Here is a 19,472-nt window from a genome sequence, read left to right on the forward strand (position 1 = left end):
AATTCCTAGCACAAAGGACAAAACAAAAACAACGATAGCCGAACAAGATTGGAGACGGTAGATAGTGCACTGTCACCATTTCCATTTGACATGAACCTCAGACATAGCATTTCAGTTCTACCATTCCATAATGATGGGAAGGAAAGGGAGAAAGGAGGAGAAACTCAACAGCAAAGAGATGGAGAACTTTCAAAGCATAAATGCATAACATAAAACTGGGGGAATTAATCAGAAAATAGTAGAAATCAGAAAATAATTAACTGAGAGTGTGTAATTTAGTGCGTTCCATATATATTGCAATCACATAGGCTCTACATCCATTCATGATTTACAATGACAACATACCACAGTACCTATCAACTGGTGAAAGATAGAGGTATAATGTTCATGATACTAATTCACCTATCAACTGGTGAAAGATAGAGGTAATTAGTTCACGACACTAATTCTATTAGAACTCTTAGTCTAGGTTCCACGACCTTATATAGTGAAACAGCCGGACAATTCATTCAGCACCTGTATCCTCGACTGATTTCTTATACTCTGGCTTCAATTCATATGTTCCTTGGTTTGTTCCTCTTTTATTGTACACACAAAGCTCATTCAGTATCTCTTTCAAAAATTGCTGCAAAAGAAGTAAAATAATTAGATACAAAATCATGTTGAGAGGAGATATATAACCAAGCAACACCAAAAGGAAATATAATCAGTTTTTCATCTCTTTTTGTCGTCCCTGATTGAGAGGGCAAAATGTACATATCTGAGAAAACATGAAAGCAAAATTATGTGATGTTACTTGGATGCTAAGAGCTATTACCGTGAATCTCACACTTCCCTCAAGAAAAAACAATGAATATTAACAAAAACAAACCAGTAAAATAAGAGTGTCTGACCAAAAAAGGAAAAAAATCTCCTAGGAATTTGATAACAGAATAGACATCCTGATCAGACAACATACCGCAGGTTGATCTGTCTCTTGTACTAACTGCTTTAAAGTCCAATTAGGTTGTCTTTCAAAAAGTTTAAACATGATATCCTCCAGTTCGCCACGGTCCCTTCTAGTTCTCTTGACTTCCGGTCCCTTAACAGGAGCTGTTTTCTTCTTATCCTGCATGGGAACAATGGATTAAAAAAGACTAAAGATTATTTCGTTTATTTTCTCACAGAGATTAAGAAAACATGGAAAGCATTTCCATTATTCCATGACAACTGAATACAGTGAGCCAAGCTAGTAAAGTACTCTGACAGAAAGTCATACATAATGAGACTTCAAGGAAGTCAAAAAGCGTAATAATGAGTGTGTATGTAACCCAATTGTATTCTCTATCATACTTTCCAGAAGGTCATGTAAAGCATTGCTGTCTCAAGAAGGCATTTACTAAAATTACAACTAAGTAAATTGCAGTATGTCAAATCATACACATTAGATGGCGAGAAAGAACCTCTGAAAAGACAATATTCCAAATGAATCTGTAATTAGCATCAAGTCTAAATACATTGTATAGCTTCCTTGAACGCGAAGTCTAAAACAACCAAAACAACAACATACGCAGTATAGTCCCACAAGTGGAGTCTGGGGAGGGTGGATGTATGCAGATCTTACCTCTCTACCTTTGTGAGTAAAGAGGTTGTTTTCGAAAAACTCTCAACTCAAGAAAATCGTTTTTCAGAAAAATGGTTTGAAAGAAATGCAAGAGTAAAAAATGATAATTAAAATATCAAAGAAAGAAAAGTATGGAATGGTACATATCTCAAAGATAACCAAAATAAAAGAAACAATAGAATTAAAGTATTAAAATCAATGAATAAGACAGCCAGCAAAATAGTAATAATACTGGTAATGGAAAATAGATGCCCCAGACTAGAACCCTACTTGATCTAGGCTAATTTGTACGCCCATTGTGCCACTTTTTTCCCATGTTTTATCTTATTATGAGGACGATAATTGTTTAATGAATGGGCCAATTTTTATCCATGTTTTATCTTATTTTGAGGACAATAATTGTTTGATAACCTTATGTTTGATGCATACTCGCGATATTCTTGATAAATAGCTAAAATATGTGATCAAATGCACTTCAGGTAAAAATGTGGAGAAAATCACCCAAAGAGAGCTAAAAGACGCAATGTCGGAACTTAGGATTGAAGTTTAGAAGAATTCCTGACAAAGCAAGCTAGAGCAGCCTAGCTAGGGCACTGTTTGGTGCGCTAAACTAGAGCCCAAACTTCAGAGGATGGAAAAAGCAAATTTATGGCGCACCGCTTGGCACGCCATGCTAGCCTTACTAGGGCATTAGGTGGCGCGCCGTACCACAGTGTATCTGGGGAAAAAATTCTGCAAAGTCCAAGTCCAAACCCAACAAGGATTGGGGGTTATTTTCCACTACTATAAATATAACCCTTAGGAGTCGTTTGGTTTGAATATAAGTTAGGATGGGATAAGTTATGTTGGGATAAGTTATGATGGGATAAGTTATGTTGGGATAAGTTATGTTGGGATAAGTTATGATGGAATAAGTTATGGTGGGATAAGTTATGATGGGATAAGTTATGATTAAATAATTTTTTATTGAGTGTTTGGTTTGTTGTATTCAAAATAATATGCATTGCATAAATTTTAAGAATAGGTTGTTTGTTTACAAAAATATCCTTCACTTTATTTAATTTTTTATATTTTATTTGCAAGCTTTAGTTATTCAGTATTCATTCTTAAAATAAAACTTTCATCTTCTTTAGCTTAAATATTTTTATGTGTGCATTTCCATGATGTCCGTATGTATTTAAAAATAAAACTTTCTTCTTATTTAATTTAAAAATAGAATTTCCACTTTTAAGTTTGTTGAAGTAAGAAAGGATATATGAGAAATCAAAATACAAATAAACATAAGAATTAGTCAAATAAATTTATAAATAAAAATTATATTATATAGTATAATTTTATAGAAAAGTATGAAGAATTATCATAAAAATAAGGAGTGTAGGTTGTTATGTATGATATTAAAAATAATGTAAATATATATGAATATGAAAAGTGAGGTATAAAAAAGATTTAAAGGGGTATCTTTGTCATTTGCCTATTTTATCCCGGGATTAGTATACCACCCAAGAGGAGGGATAATTTATCCCAATACTAATTATTAATCCCGAGATAAATTGTCCCAAACTTGCCAACCAAACAACAAATTAAGTGCCTCTATAATTTAATCCCAAAACTATTTGTTGTTATCCTTCACACCAAACGACCACTTAGATGTTTTTTAGGGGTTGTAGACGGAGAAAAGACCACATCATTAGAGTTCTTTGTCCCCACTTTTTCTATTCTTTATGAGTAGCTAAACACCCTTGTTCTAGGGTTACAACCATAGATGATAGTTAAGTAAACGATTGAGCTGACAAAGTTTATTTATCATCATTAGTTGTTCTTATACTTTTGTACTTACTATTTTAATGCTTAGCTACCATTGAAATAAATCTATAATCTCTTTGTGAACTCGGAAGATACATCATGAGATAAAACGGAGAATATAAGGAGTAAGTCTTTGCTTTAGTAAAATAAAGCATAGATTTGCATCTAGGATAGGAATATACCTAGAAGGTCTTGCTTGGTTACAAAATAGGAAGATAGCTACATATGTTCGTGTTGGGTTATCACTTCCTCGCTCAAGGATGTGGTTGTGAGGTTACTGTGGATAGATGATTAGAGGCTCGAAAGACCATGATCATATTATTAACCCCGTAATCAACAACTAGATGAATAAACTAAGTCAATAAAATCGGATACTTTACATGATTGCGTAGCAAAGTCGTAACCCTAGAATTACTCTCAAACTATGATCACAACCAATTTATTTGCTTTCAATCTTTTAATTTAAGTAGATATAATTAACAACCATAATCTTCTCTTAATTACTTCAACACTTGGTTAAATTTGAAGTATAAGATCAAACTAGATTAAGGCTAAATCACAAGTCCATGTGGGTTCGACATCTGGCTCTTTTGAGTCTCTAAATTACTTGCACGACCACGTACACTTGCGTGACTGGTGAAAGCGAACACTACTCTACCAACATGAAGAGGGAAAGCACTCTACTGCCTACTAACTCAGTATCCTAATCCATGACCTTCAAGCTCTTCTATCTAGGGTCATGTCTTCAGTGAGATGAAGATGTATTGTCCTGTCTAATCACCTCTCCAATTCTTCCTCGGCCTACCACTATCTCTCCTCCAACTCATCACCGCCAGCCTCTCGCACTTTCTCATTGGGTTATCTATATTCCTCCTCTTCACATGATCGAACCGTCTCAGCCTCGCTCCTGCATCTTGTCCACCCCGACGGCTACTCCAACCTTGCCATTGTATATCTTCATTCCTAATCTTGTCTCTTCTAGTATGCCTGCACATCCATCTAAGCATTCTCATTTTTCTGCTACCTTTAACTTTTGAAAGGAGTTCTTGACTAGGCAAGCACCCCGTACAACATAGTTAGTCTAACAATTGTACAAAACCTACCTTTAAGTCTCAAGTGGCATGTTCTTATCACACAGCACACAGGATGTGAGCCTTCATTTCATCCCCCATTCTAATATAGTGTGGGACATCTTCGTCGATCTCCCAATTTCCTTGAATTTTTTGAGATAAGGGTAACTTTGTATTCACAAAAATTCATCATCCAAGGGATGATGAATTGGAAACTTACATCCCACAGAGTGGTGGGCACACCCTCAAAAAGATTTACAGAATTACAAGTTTCTTATAAAATCGACTATCTCTATGCTTTTTCCCCTACCAAATCTTGCTTACATCAAAAAAACAAAAGACTTGAGCATTTCATTTTTATCTTTTGAAAACTATCTTTTTGTCCTTCAAAAATACTAGCATTCCTTTCTTTCCATAGAGTCCATCATATACAGGCCGGGATAGTCTTCCACCAGTCTTACTTTTCCCTCTGTTACCAATTCCTGTCCAGGCAAAACATGCTACTTTTACTGGGCTTCTTGTCTTCCACACTAGCTTCCAAGGCCACTTGTTAGTCACTGACTGATTAACATTCATCCTCCAGTAGCAAGATTTAACTGTGAACATTCCTTTGCTATGTAGCTTCCAAATTGGTTTGTCCTTTCTTTGAGATATGCCTAGTGGGGTGTTTAGCACCTCTAGTAGCCTGACCACATCCTCAATTTCCCAGTGCCCTCCTGAACACTAAATTCCACCCTTGTTGGCTCCATACTTGAGCAACAGTAGCAGATCTTTGTAAGCTCAAGGTGTAGAGGCTTGGGAATAAGTTCCTCATGCTATCATCCCCTTTCCAGATTTCATTCCAGAAATTTGTTTTCAAGCCATTAGCCACACTAATATAGATATTGTTATTGAACTCTAGCCACAACCTTCTAATGGTCTTCCACACACTACATCCAAACGACCCCATCACATCCTCAGTAGTCCATTGGCTAAACAAGCCATATTTCCCTGCTATGAATCTTCTCCATAGGGCTTTAGCTTCAGTAAAAAATCTCGATAGCCATTTCTGTAGCAAGCAATTATTCTAGATCCTAAGATTTCTCAAGCCAAGGCCACCTTGTTTTCTGCTCAAAGTGAGTATCTCCCATTTCACCAGGTTATAGCCTCTCTTTACTTTGCTCCCTTGCCAAATGAAGGATCTTCTCATTCTGTTGATTCTCTTCTCAGTGCTCTAGGGTATTGGGAATAGACTCATCACGTAGGTAGGTAGCCCATCTAAAACTGGCTTGATGAGAGTCGACCTACCCCAGTGATAGGCACTGACTTTTCCATCTTGAGAGTCTTTTCGCACCTCTCTATCACCTCAATCCATACCTCCAACTCCTTGTTTTTGGACCCAAGAGGCAAACCCAAGTACTTTGTAGGCAAAGAGGCTATCTGACATCCTAGATTCTCAGCTAGACTTTGTAAATTGTCTACTTGATTAATTGGGAAGAGGAAAATTTTCGACCAATTAACATGAAGCCTTAAAATTAGGGGTGTGCAAAAACCGAACCGACCAATAAACCGAACCAAAAAAATATTATTAGGTTATTGCTATTGGGTTATTGGGTTCTTAATGGTTTTATAAAAAAAATTATCGGATTATCGGTTCATTATTGATTTTTAGTATTGGGTTATTGGGTAAACCGATAACCCATTAAGACAGTAGTATTGTACTACTTTACTCTTCATAAATATTAAATATTAATAATGATTTAACATAATAGTATGCTACAGTCTTCACAGTACTTCTACTTCACACTAGGCCGCTTTAGTCTTTACACAAAACCTAAAGATTAAAGTAAGAACTAAGATTGTTCAAGATTGTCTTGTTTGACTGCCTGATTTTAGTTTTAGTTTTACTTTGTAATTGTAGCTTTTGCAAGTTCGTAAACGTATATAATTTGGTTAACATCAGAAATTTCATATTATGTTTTGGTTGTAAAATGTAATTGTAGCATTCGTACTACATATTGTTCAAGATTGTCTTGTTTGACTGCCTGATTTTAGTTTTAGTTTTACTTTGTAATTGTAGCTTTTGCAAGTTCGTAAACGTATATAATTTGGTTAACATCAGAAATTCCATATTATGTTTTGGTTGTAAAATGTAATTGTAGCATTCGTACTACATATGCTCTTATTGATGCAATTTCTCATTATCATTTTTGTTTCAATATATCAAAGCATTTACAGGCTTACCGAAAACTATTAGAGAAGTGTGAACTCATATATTTATTTTATGAGCATTTTCTTATTGCATAAACCAAAAACCGAACCATTTAATGACCAAAAGCCTATAAACCGAAAATCGATAAAAAATATCTTATTGGTTTGTTATTGATTTAGCGTATTTAAAAATTGAAAATCGATAAACCGAACCGATAATACATAAAACCGAACCGAACCGACTGATGCACACCCCTACCTGAAATGCCCTCAAATATTGTAAGGATTACTCTTTTAAGTGTCTGATTTGCGTCACTTCTGCTTCACAAAAAACCAGCGCATCATCTGCATAGAAAAGAAGTGTGATTTCCAGATCATCACCTCTCCATATCTAAGCACTGAATCCTTTTACCCAACCATTTACCTTTGTTGTTCTAAACATGTGGTTCAGACCCTCCATAGTCAGTAAGAACAAAAAAGGTGACATAGGGTCTCCTTGTCTAAGACCTCTATGGGATTGAAAAAATCCTTCAGGCTTACCATTTATAATGAGTGAGAATCTTACATTTGAGATGCAAACTGTAGCCAGCCAATCCATTTTTCTCCAAAGCCCATGTCTTTCATTATTTTTAGCAAGAAATTCCAATTAACATGATCATAAGCCTTTTCAATATCTAGCTTGCATAAGATGCCTGGTTTCTTCTGTTTTACCCTAGAGTCAACCATTTCATTAGCCAACAGAGCAGCATCCATGATTTGCCTTCCTTTCAAGAATGCCATTTGATGTCCATCAACCAACTTCCCTATAACTAGTTTCAATCTTCCAGTGATCAGCTTAGAAATGATCTTGTACACCCCTCCTATTAAGCTGATTGGTCTGAAATCCTTTAATTCCACTACCCCAAGTTTCTTTGGGATCAAAGCTATAAAAATAGCATTAAAGGATTTCTCAAAGAAGCTCCTCTGGTGGAAATTGAGCTCAATATGCATTAGATCTTCCTTAAGAATATCCCAACACTCCTTGAAGGAAGAAATGGTGAAACCATCAAGACCCGAAGCTTTGTCAACATCACACTGCTTAATGGACTGTAGTATTTCTTCTTCTATGAAAGGCCTTTGCAACCACTCATTTTCTTCAGCTGAGACTGTTGAGCATCCTCTAAATTCAAAGGAAGGTCTCCATGATTCGTGTTCTGTGTAGAGCTTGGAGTAAAATTCAGTCATGACTTCCTTAATTTCTTTAGGATCCCGAGTTTCCTCACCTCTCACCAATAGCCTATCAATTGTGTTATATCTCCCGTGGGTTGTAGCTACTCTTTGAAAAGAACTTGTATTATTGATTAGGAGGTCATGGGTTCAAGCCTAGGAAACAGCCTCTGGCAAAATTGCAAGGTAAGGCTACGTATAATAGACCCTTCTGGTCGATCCCTTTCCCAGACCCTGAGCATAGCGCGAGCTTAGTGCGCTGGGTTGCCCCTCCTTGTCTCCTTGTTTCAGCCACAAAGCTCTGGATTTCTGCCTCCCGCTAGTTTTTTCTTGCTTTGCAAATACTTCCAGTTCCACCAGTTTGTGGCTCTTATTAACACCTCATCTTCAAACAGTTCTCTTTCGTCTTGGATTCTGTCCAACTCAGACAATTCTTCTAGTAGGCTATTTTTCCTTCTGGTTCTTTCATTAAAGGTTGGTTTGCTCTATTCTTTCAACTTTTGTTTCAACATCTTTAGCTTGTTGCTGAGTCTGTAGTCAGGGCACCCTTCTACCACAAAGCCACTCCACCCGTGCACCATCTCTTTGAAATCATCCACTTTGACCCACCAGTTTTCAAATTTAAAATAAGATTGCCTATGCTCCCATTTCCCAAATTCTAAAAGTACTAGGCTGTGATCAGAGACTGTTCTGGGAAGGATGCTTTGTTTATATTTTTGAAGCACTCCTCCCACTCTATGGAGTATAGGAATCTGTCTAGTCTTGCAGCACTTTGGTAACTGGATCCTCTGAACCAAGTGTATTTCCCCCCAAACCTTTATTTAACTTTGTCTCTTGAAGACAAACCACATCCACTTTCCATTTCTGCAAACATGTCTTAACAATATTCTTGCTGGAGATGTTGTTAAGACCCCTTACATTCCATGAGAGAAGTTTTAGATTCATTTAAATGTTAAACTAAGCACCCTCCCCCTTTTTGTGATCCCATCCACCTTTTTGTTTAGGCTAGATTGATGGTTCTTAAGTTCATTTTTTCCTATCCCCCTGCACTTTGGAGTAGTTATGGTTATTTCTTTCACTTTGTTGTCTAGAATTGATTTCCTCTCATCAATTCTCATGAGCAGCGCTAGTGTTTCTTTCTCAAACCCCTCGAAGGCTACCCCATAGGTGTTGCTCAGTTCCAGTATGTGTGAGTTGACCCAGCTTGGTGCTTCAGTTTCAGTTGTTTCCGATTCAGCCAAATTATGCATGGCCACTAGTTCTGCATCTCGTATTTGTTGAATCTGTAAGTCTGTCTCCCTTGTTTTTGGTGGAGTCTGGTATATAGACATGTTCTCCTCAACTCTTCTGCTCATGTCGTTGTTTATGTTGGATTCGATCCTTTCCTTAACTTGCATGCTCTATTTTCCTTCGGTGTTACTTTTGATGCCATGTTCTCCCTCGCGTTTAAATCTAGAGAGAACTCCCAAGCTCTGAAGGCTTCTAAGAACTATGAAGCCAGTTCTTTTATGTTTTTGAGTCCACTAAGTGAATCCTCATGTCCCTCATGTGACTTTCCTTTAAAAATAAGTGGGGATAAATTCACTTCAGTAGGGTCATGGCTCAATGATTCTTTTGGGCCCAATTTTTCTTTGAACAGATTGGATCAGTGTCTTATTAGTTAAAGACAAATTGTTGGGGTCCACTAGTGCCAGCAATTGCACATGGCCTAGGATTTGACTCAACCCTATCTCTGTCCCTCTGTACTATATCTGTAGCCTCATCAGACCTTTTACCCATTGGATTATCCCCCATTTTTTGTTGGTTAAAGGATCTAGGTTGTTTATCTTCTCCGGCCTCCACCTTTGCCGGAGTTTCAACCCAGATTTGCATCGTGAAGACCAGTCCACCATTTTCGATCCTTATCTCCCTCGGAATGTTACTGCCGTCACCACGGATCCTAAGTCTTGCCCATTTCAGATGGTTGCGAAGACTTATTTCCTCCTCTGTTCGACCCATCCCCCGCAGTGGTCACCTATTGATTTGAAGACCTTCTGAGCCCATAAGTGAAGTGGGAGCCCCACTATCTTGACCCAGGTTGTGTTGGGCCCATTTTTCTTCTCAATGGTTCCACTTAAGGGATTCCACCATTGCAGCCTTATTGGAGTTTTCATCCAGTGCCAATCCCCCTCCATGACCTGTTCTGCAGTCACTTTTGAATTAAATTCAAACAAAAACAATCTACTCCCCATCTCATAACTATTTACGCCATATGCTTGTTTCCAGAGACTAGAAGCCCACCTTTTGACTTCAAAGAGGACTACAGAGGCATTAAATTCACCCAACCAACTTCTCTTCAAAACTTCATTTTGAGTTATTAAGGAGTCTTTAATGTTGATTACTCCCCCGTTTTTTAATGTAAAGTCCACCTTCGACTCTTTTCCATCTTTGTTTGCCCATTTAAAGCTTTTGACTATCTCTGCATAAGGAATATTACTTTCAGTTAGCCTATATTCCTCAAAGAAATTTTTCATCTTGTGTCTGTAAATGAAATTTGCCAGCTTCTCTGTTATATCCACCCATCCAGAGTTGAGAGTCATTTCTGGAATAATAAGGACCGATTTCCTTTTTCCCCTTAAATTTATAAGGCTGATGTATCTTCCAAACTTATTGTAGTTACGTGCACAGAAGATCTCTGACAAAGCTTCTGTTTTCTTCCGTCTATGAACTATGTTTCCTTGCATTTTAGATGCTTCTCTGAGGATTTGGACTATCCATTCCATGGATCTCTTGCTGAAGGATGTCCTTGTAATGGCATTTCTGCTTCTCTCGGTTCACTTGTACCAAATCCCTGTCGTCCCTGAGATATTTTCGATGTCAAAGGATTTGAAGCCCACTGTGAAATATATGATATTCTCCATCATCTAAAGCTTGGAAAGAAAGAAAGATAAAGCTGGTAGGTTTACGGTGGTCAGAAGGACCACCGGAGAGGGAGGAGAGAGAGTTTGGTTGAGGGGTTTTAGAAAACCTCGGGATTGGTGTTTCGGGAATATCTCACAACATGTTCCAGAACAACCAATTGTAAAAAGATATTGTCAAAGGAGAAATTGCAAGGAGAGTGCCAATTGTCAGCTACGGCTCTAAGATGGTGCCCGAGAAAGCTTGTTTTGAGAAGAAAGGCAAGATTGAAAATAAAAAAGCATAATGTAAGGAAAAAATTAACTATAAACAATAAAGCAGTGAACTGCAAATAACTGAAATTTCTGAAGCAAATCTTATGTCAATCCCCAATTTCCTTGGATTATAGACCCAAGAGACTAGAAGCTTCCTCTCTTGGGGATGGGGATGACTTGTATATCAATCATTACTTCCCCATACGCCTCACATGATGCAACACTTGCACTCCATGTACTTTGTTTTAATCTAGCTCATCTTGAAGCCTTAAGACTTAAGGGTTAGACTTGATATCTTTGGACTATCATTAACCCTATCATGTCTCTCATCGATTAATACAATGTCGTCTACGAATAACATACACCATGGTACTTCCTATTGAATATGCCGTGTCAATTCATCCATCACGAAGGCAAATAAAAATGGGCTAAGAGTAATCTTTGATGCAGCCCCATCTCGACTGGAAAGTATTTTAAGTCTCCTCCCACCGTCCTTATCTTGGCTCTATCATACATGACCTTAAACACTCCAATGTATGTCATAGGTACCGCTCTAGACTCCAAGCATCTCCATAAAACTTGTTCCGATATTGTGTTGTACGTATTTTCTAGGTTGATGAACACCATATGCAAGTTTCTTTTCCTCTGTTGACAATCGCCCCGTCTTAAATCCGAATTGGTTCTCAAAAATAGACATTCCACCTCATCCTCATCTTGATCAACCTTTCCCAAACCTACATAGTGTGTCTAAGTAGTTTGATACCACTGTAGTTCTTACAATTTTGGATATTGCCCTTGTTCTTGTACAACGCGAACATTATACTCTACCTTTATTCTTCCGACATTCTAGTCGTCCTCAAAATGATATTAAACCCAATTAGCCACTCCAAGCCACTTTGCCTGCGCTCTTCCAAAATTCTGAAGGGATCTCGTCTGGCTCAGTCACTCTTCCTCCTCTCATCTTGTGGATTGCCTGCTTAACCTCCTCAAACATAATCCACCTACAATACCCAAAATATCGACAACTCTCGACGTCCTTTAAATCACCCAACACAATATTCTTGTCTCCCCTTCATTTAAGAGTTTATGGATGTGTGGAAACACTATGAGAGATAAGATCAGGAACGACTATTCAGGACAAAGTGGGAGTGGCCTCAATGATGGACAAGATGAGAAGGCGGAGATGGTTTAGACATGTGAAGAGAAGATGCATATGAGAGGTAGAGGTAGGCCGAAGAAGTCCTGGAGAGAGGTACATTAGACAAGACATAGATCATCTACAGCTTACCGACGAAAAGACACTAGATAGGAAGATATGGAGGTCGAGGATTAGGTTGGAAGGTTAGTAGGTCGACCGTTGTCTAGTCTGCCTTTTTAAGATTGTTATTTTGACTCTCATATCTTATTCTAAAAATTTTTTAGTATTATTTGTTGTTTCCATTGTTTTAGTTATGGTATTATTTTATCGTTGCTACCATTCTTTTCTTCATTGTTTTTCAGTATGGCTTCCTCAACTATGTTAGCTTTACATAGTAGATTTTTTTATATGATTTACTTGAGTCAAGGGTCTATCGGAGACAACCTTTACCTTTACAATGCAGAGGGTAAGGTTGCGTACACTCAACCTTCTTCAAACCCCCCTTTTGGGATTACACTAGTATGTTATTGTGGGAAGTACGAATGTCATCTTAGTTTAATGTGTGTCTCTCCGTGTTGTCTGTGAGAAATATAGGAGAAAAACATTATTGAATTTTTGTATCTAAATTATTATACAGAGATCCTATTTATAGACACTATAATAGAATCATTTACCAAGTAGGATATTATTTATTATTTCTATTCCTATTAATATTCTTATTTCTATTCCTACTCTAAGTAGGATTTTATATACATATTCCTATTCTAACACTCCCCCTCAAGCTAGTGCATACAAGTCACATGTCCCTAACCTATTGCAAATGTAATTAATACGAGGACCGATGATGGGCTTAGTGAGATATCTGCAAGTTGATCACTCGACTTCACAAAATTAATAGTCAATCTCAATGTGCTTAGTCTTTTCATGAAATATTGTATTTGATGCATAATGCCAGTCAATCTCAATGTACTTGTTCTCATGAAATACTGGATTTGGGGAATAATGTCGATAAAACACGGAGTGATAAATTCTTGAATTGCCGTGTTGAACTTTCCAAACCAAATTTGAGAAGACTGTTTCAGACTATATAGTGACTCACAATCGATATACAAGGCTGCTAGGCTCCCCTAAGCAACAAAATCAGATGGTTGCTCCATATAGACTCCTTCCTAGAGATCACTATGGAGAAAAACATTCTCAATGTCTAACTAATTAAAAGACCAATGGAGAACGACAACTATAGATAGAAAAAACGGACATATGCTATTTGAGCCACAGGAAATAAAATATCACTATAATCCAGTCCAAATATCTGAGTAAATCTTCTTTTTTTTTGGCAAAAGTAAATTTGAAACAGAAAGAAAACACTGCAAGAAAACTCATATCTCTCGGAAATAATGTAATGGTCACTGGAAAGTGCTTGAAATCTGGTATAAAATATATGAAACGTCTCGAAATCAAGAGCTGAGTAGATCTTCAATAAGAAAGTCAATGTAAAACTAGCCGGAACATGCTCAAATGCTGGATTATTAGATTTGATGGCTGAAAGCGTTTACAATATGAGAAATAAAATTATATGGGTAGGTCAGAATGATGGCACGATCCTACTAAAAAAGAGAATAAGATGGGTAAAGTCAGAATAATGGCACGACCCTATTAAACAAAAGAAATTATATAGGTAGGGTCGGATTGATGGCACGACCCTACTGAAATAAGAGAGTAGTTACTTGAAAGATGGCACAGTGCTACGCAAATCGGATATAAAAAAGTAGTCACCAAAAAGATGGCACGGTGTTATACAAATCGAATGTGAGAAAGTAGTCATCGGAGAGATGGCACGGTGCTACACAAATAAGTATGAAAAAGTAGTCACCGAAATGATGCACAGTGCTACACATATCAGCTATGAGAAAGTAGTCCGAAAAAATGGCACGGTACTACACAAATTCAATATGAAAAATTATTCACCGAAAAGATGCACAGTGCTACGCAAATTAGCTATTAGAAAATAGTCACCGAAAAGATACACGATGACCCCGACTTATACTAACATAATCATTGGCTAGACGGGCGACATATATGGGTAATAGCCACCCGTCGACAACAAAAGCTCTTTGATTCTCTACCAAGATCGTAGTAGCTCTGATACCATGTGAGAAATATAGGAGAAAAATATTATTGAATTGATGTATCTACATTATTACACAAAGACCATATTTATACACACTACAATATAGTATTTTACCAAGTAGGATACTATTTATTATTTTTATTCCTATTAATATTCCTATTTCTATTCATATTCTGAGTAGGATTTTATATAACTATTCCTATTCTAACATTGTCAAAGGTGCGCTTAACTCTAAAGTGAGGCTCAAAAAGTGTTGAGTGTTTTGCCTCGCTTAATGTGCTTTTCTATGTCATCATCAAGGTTGTAAGGCATACTCTTCCTTGCCAATGAGCATCGTAACTTTTTTTCAATTTCTTTGTTCATATACTTCTCATTCAATTTATAATTATTAGTCTTGAACTAAATATATATATTTGTATGTTTTTCTCCTTTTGCGCCTTTTTTCATTAAAGCCAACACTTTATTTGCAGTTTGCGCTTAAAGCCTCAAGGAACCTTAGAGTCTTTTGTGCTTTTTGCTTTTGACAACACTGGTGCCTCTTCCACCAATACTTTGTCATTCTCGTCTTTAATGCATCTCAAATGTCGTGATCCCTACTTTCTCTCGCCTTGGTGAGCCTCTACAACTTATTTTCCCTACCTTTGACATCCAGTTCTTCATACAAGTGTTCAAATGTTGTCGTCGTAACCGCCATCCCTACCTCTTCTTTATAGTCTTATACCTCTCCATGTTCGTCCTCTTTTCATCTTCATTTTTACTTTCCACCAACTTCATGTACGCAACCTTCTTGACTTCCACTTTCCCCTGGACCTTTCCATTCCACAATCACTCTCCTTTATGTCCCCCAAAGTTACCCTTTGAGACCCCTAACACCTCTCTAGTTGGTTCCCTAATATAATTAGTCGTCCTAGTTAACATACAATCTGTGTCCCCACTAATCTACCATAGCCATCAACTTCTCCCCCAACTCCTGGATTTTTTCCTTAGTAGCCCCCCCTTCCCCTCCCCCAACTTGATCCTCGGTTGGTCATACGTCTAAAGCAACCAACATTTGGTAACTGGAATGACATCATGGAGAAATGTTAAAAGTTTTCATGTTGGAAAGAAAGTATTTCACTTGGGGGTAGGCTTGTACTAATCAATAGTGTCCCTACCCACCTACACTATGTCTTTGTTCCCTTTGCAAGCTACAATGGCAAAGAGAATAGATAAACAAATAAGGGATTTTCTGTGTCAAGGGAGAAGAGAAAAAAAATTCATCCTCTGGCAGAAATGCAAGATAAGGCTGCGTACAATAGACCCTTGTGGTCGGGCCCTTCCCCGGACCCTGCGCATAGCGGGAGCTTAAGTGCACCGGGCTGCCCCTTTTTTAAAGTGGGCAATAATCACTATGATATGAAGACAGGGAACACAGTGTCAAGGATTTGAGGGCTCAGTGTATCAGTTTGCAACCTAAATTGCTTTGGAGATTCACAAGGAGGAAGGGGCTTTATGGAAGAATGTAATAGTAACTTTTTTTATTGTTTGGAATGTAATAGTAACTAAATATGGACTCTCAATCCTTGGATCATGAAACAGTCACATTTCCCCAACACATGTGGTATCTGGAGATACAAGAGTGCTAATTGAGACTCTTTTCAATCCAAGACCTCAATAGTAATGTAGATGGTAGGAAAGTGAGGCTTTGGCTTGATATCTGATCTGGCCAGTCAAATCTGAAAGAGCAGTACCTAAATTTATACACTGTGGCACAAAATTCTGAAGCATCAGTCTCGGATTATTGGAATGATCAAAGCTAGAACATAGTTTTCAGGTGCAACGTAAGCAACTCGGAAATGGACAACCTATAGGCTATAGGCTATGCTCATTACTTTCAGTCTGCACCGACCCCTCCCCTTTTTCCCAGGAATGATTCTATAAGGTAGAAACGGCATTCTAAAGCAAGTTTACTGTTAAATCATGCTACCTACAGTTGAAGACCCAATGTTGTGGAGAAGTGGCCTTGATAATGTGTCCGAAGGACTAGGGCACCACTAAAGTTAAATGCTTTACCTGGTTGGTCGCCAAAGAAGCGTTCCTAACACATGAAAACTTTCAAAGAAAGGGGAATAAATATGTGCAGTAGATGCTGCCTGTGTTAAAAGGATAATGAAGATGTTAGATCATCCACCTCAAATATCTAGAGCTTTTTTCTTAATGCTAGGAGTCAATTGGACCATGCAAATAATAACAAAGAAGCTTCTATAGTGTGTGCATCTAAAACAAATAGGAAAGATAAAGAGATGGTGCTTCCTAAGAGACGGAACACCATCCCTGCAGTGATTTGGTGGATCGTCTAGAGGGAGAGGAATTTGAGAATATTTTGGTACACATGGATATTGCTAATGATATAGATTCCATGGTTGAAGTACTTTACACAATCTTAAATGGTACTTCCTCTTGTAAATACTTTACAGCACCTACTTGGTGCTAATTATTAATGAATTACATTTACCAATCAAAAAGAAAAAAGTTGTGTATAAAAGATAAGGCGAGATTTTAGTAGTTCCAGTTTCAAATAAAGAAAAGGCAAGATCTCTACATGTTTAGAGGAATAGATGATGGTTTGTATACCTTAGAACTGGATGCAATCATGCCGATCATCCCAGGCATGGGCCTCATATTGACTCCACGATCATTATCAATGACCTGATTTTGCAGTAGATTTAATCAAAGTTCTGAAAGACAGTGTGGATTTATCAGAAAAGCAATCAAATGATAGGAGATTTGCCTGTATTTGTCTGTTCTTGATCATTGACTTATTTGTCCTTTCACGACACATTTTCCTGTACTCCTCCATGTTACGAGTGTGAGGTGTCATATCAAACTTATGTTCAACCTTTCCTTCCATGGAAACTCTTCCTTCAGGAAAATCAACAATTCGGAGAGGAGAGGGTGAGACACTGAATTAGGTAAAGCAAACTGAAACATGAGTTTACTGGTATGCTTTTTCAGTTGGAAAAGTTTAAAACAAAAACCAGCCAATCCCTCAATACTATGATATTGATTATGTAACGAAAGAAAAAATACTGTCACTAAGCAAATAAAGTATATTGTGCAAAATACGATTAGACAGTTTTCAAATTGTTCTGATCATATTGCAGGAACAAAATTGAATCTATAGCCCAATAATTTGAGAATTGTTAAAGGTTGATTCTGATACAACATAAAGGAATTTAACCATCCAACATAAAAAATCTTAAAGCAACAGGTGGAGTAGCTCAATAATTTTACAGACCCCTTTGGACCTTCTTATATATGATGTGGGTTTTTTGGATAACCCAACAATAATAGAATCCTGATATCAGTACCCAAACCAATTGCTAGCAAATAGATAACGAAAATCTCCAATTGAACTGATAGGAGAGATGGAGGAGCCTCATCAAAGAACTCGTACTGGTCCTTCAGTTCACTAGGGGTAAAACACCAACAGCATACCCAATGTAATCCCACAATGTAGGGGTACATAAACTTAATGTGGAAAAAATGGAAACAATAAACCTGATTTAACTCGCTAAGAAACAATACAAATCACCTAGCTAAGAACAACAGAAATCTTCATTAAACTTCCTCATGACTTTGTAACATGTAAGTAGTAGACCCAAGATACTTACCTTGACCTGTCTCTGAGAGCACACACATTGGGACAAAGTCTTGGAACATATTCAAGGAGTAACTTTTCGGCATATTCCCAACGTCATTGCCACCCATCTCCATAGTGAACTGTATATCATAAAGATGTCACAAGGGTAAAGAATGACTGCTAACATTTCTCGTTTTTCTCTACTGTGAAGAAGATGCATATAAGCTATGAGTGCACAGGCACTCACTGTCTGGAACTCAAACTACATACTTGTAAAGGAGGTGATGATTTCAGTGTCAGACTCTATTTTCTACACAAAAAATGAGCAACTATATATAGAAATATGTGGCTACATTAACAGTGTCAAGGACTGCCTCATACTAGAACTCTAGCTATGCATATAAAAACCATTTAAAAGGAATTAAAAGATGTGAATCGTTTGTAGGGGAACACTATCTTCTTGGATCAATTCGACACGTGAAATTTTATATAAATTAAGAGGTACATTCACTGACTTTAAACCCTGATATTCACCTCTGAGATGCAAGATCATGTTCCACACGAATTGGCACTATAAGATACAAGTTTATTGTAATGGTTAAACCTCCCTAACAACAATGAAGAAACAATCATAACTGAAAGCACAAATATGAATTTAGCTCCAACTATTTGCTCTTGATAGTTATAATGGACAAGAAAAATAAGAGAAAACTCAATTCCAGATCAATGCATACATATATCAGATAAACCCTCGAAAATATCATAAGACTTTCAGATGATTTTTATACATCCCTACTGTTTTGTTTCAGAAAAATTGAGAAATTAATGTCCGAATTCTAAATAAAAATACTAATAACACATAAATTACAAAGAGGATGGATTATGGAAGCTGAATTTGTTTTGTTTTTCTGAGGTTGGAAGATTCTAGAAGAGATAAAAGAAAGTTTTACTTGTAGAGCAGCAGAGTCATCGGAACGAAGAGGATCAACAGAGACAATAACTTTAGCGACTTGCGGGGAATCTGCGGAGGAAGATGAAGCTGCGGCTTGAGACTGCCATGATTTGGAGACAACTAAAGGACACTTCATTAACCACACTGATCTGTCCCATTTTGTTGTATCCACTGTTATACTACTGTTGCTGTTTCCATGATCTTCCTCCATCTTCGTCGGCTGTTTTGATAGGTTTTGATTCTGCTCCTCCGATTTCGACGGTGAGAATGTCTGAATTCGAGAAAGAGGACTGAAGTGGACTGATATTGAAACCGGCACGGGTCGGATAGAAGACTTGAGTCCATATGGATGGCAATTGGGGCAGCGCCTATGCAAAAACTACATAATTACACATATTTTATTAAGGAAAATTGACATAAATATACTATATAAGAAAATATTTATCATTTATAATAATAATATTTTTCTTCACTGAACAATATAATACAATTTTAATATATATTAGCAAAAATAAATTATAAAACTCATATAATACAAGTTTTATTCATTGATAATTTATTTATCACATACTTTAATACACTTATAATACATTGTGTCAATTTTT

General features: G+C 37.1%; 1 protein-coding gene across 1 annotated transcript; it reads right to left on the reverse strand.

Moving 5' to 3' along the window:
* Positions 1–224: 224 nt before the first annotated feature.
* LOC129891106 (transcription initiation factor IIF subunit beta-like) lies at positions 225–19,224 on the reverse strand. Its single transcript, XM_055966359.1, has 6 exons — positions 18,866–19,224; positions 17,947–18,055; positions 17,064–17,194; positions 16,907–16,981; positions 959–1,108; positions 225–625 (listed from the first exon to the last, which is right to left on the reverse strand). The coding sequence occupies exons 1-6, from the start codon at positions 19,076–19,078 to the stop codon at positions 506–508; spliced, it is 798 nt and encodes a 265-aa protein (XP_055822334.1). The 5' UTR covers positions 19,079–19,224; the 3' UTR covers positions 225–505.
* Positions 19,225–19,472: the final 248 nt, after the last annotated feature.

Source organism: Solanum dulcamara, chromosome 6 (assembly GCF_947179165.1).
Source record: "Solanum dulcamara chromosome 6, daSolDulc1.2, whole genome shotgun sequence".
NCBI classification, from domain to species: Eukaryota; Viridiplantae; Streptophyta; class Magnoliopsida; order Solanales; family Solanaceae; genus Solanum; species Solanum dulcamara.

What these genes read in the sequence shown, in the direction of transcription:
- LOC129891106 (XM_055966359.1), bottom strand. Translation starts at nt 19,078, where the DNA reads ATGGAGGAAGATCATGGAAACAGCAACAGTAGTATAACAGTGGATACA. An exon ending in ATGACTCTGCTGCTCTACAA is followed by an intron (nt 18,056 to 18,865) that starts GTAAAACTTTCT and finishes TATGATATACAG; the next exon opens with TTCACTATGGAGATGGGTGG. An exon ending in TGATTGCATCCAGTTCTAAG is followed by an intron (nt 1,109 to 16,906) that starts GTATACAAACCA and finishes GTTCCCATGCAG; the next exon opens with GATAAGAAGAAAACAGCTCC.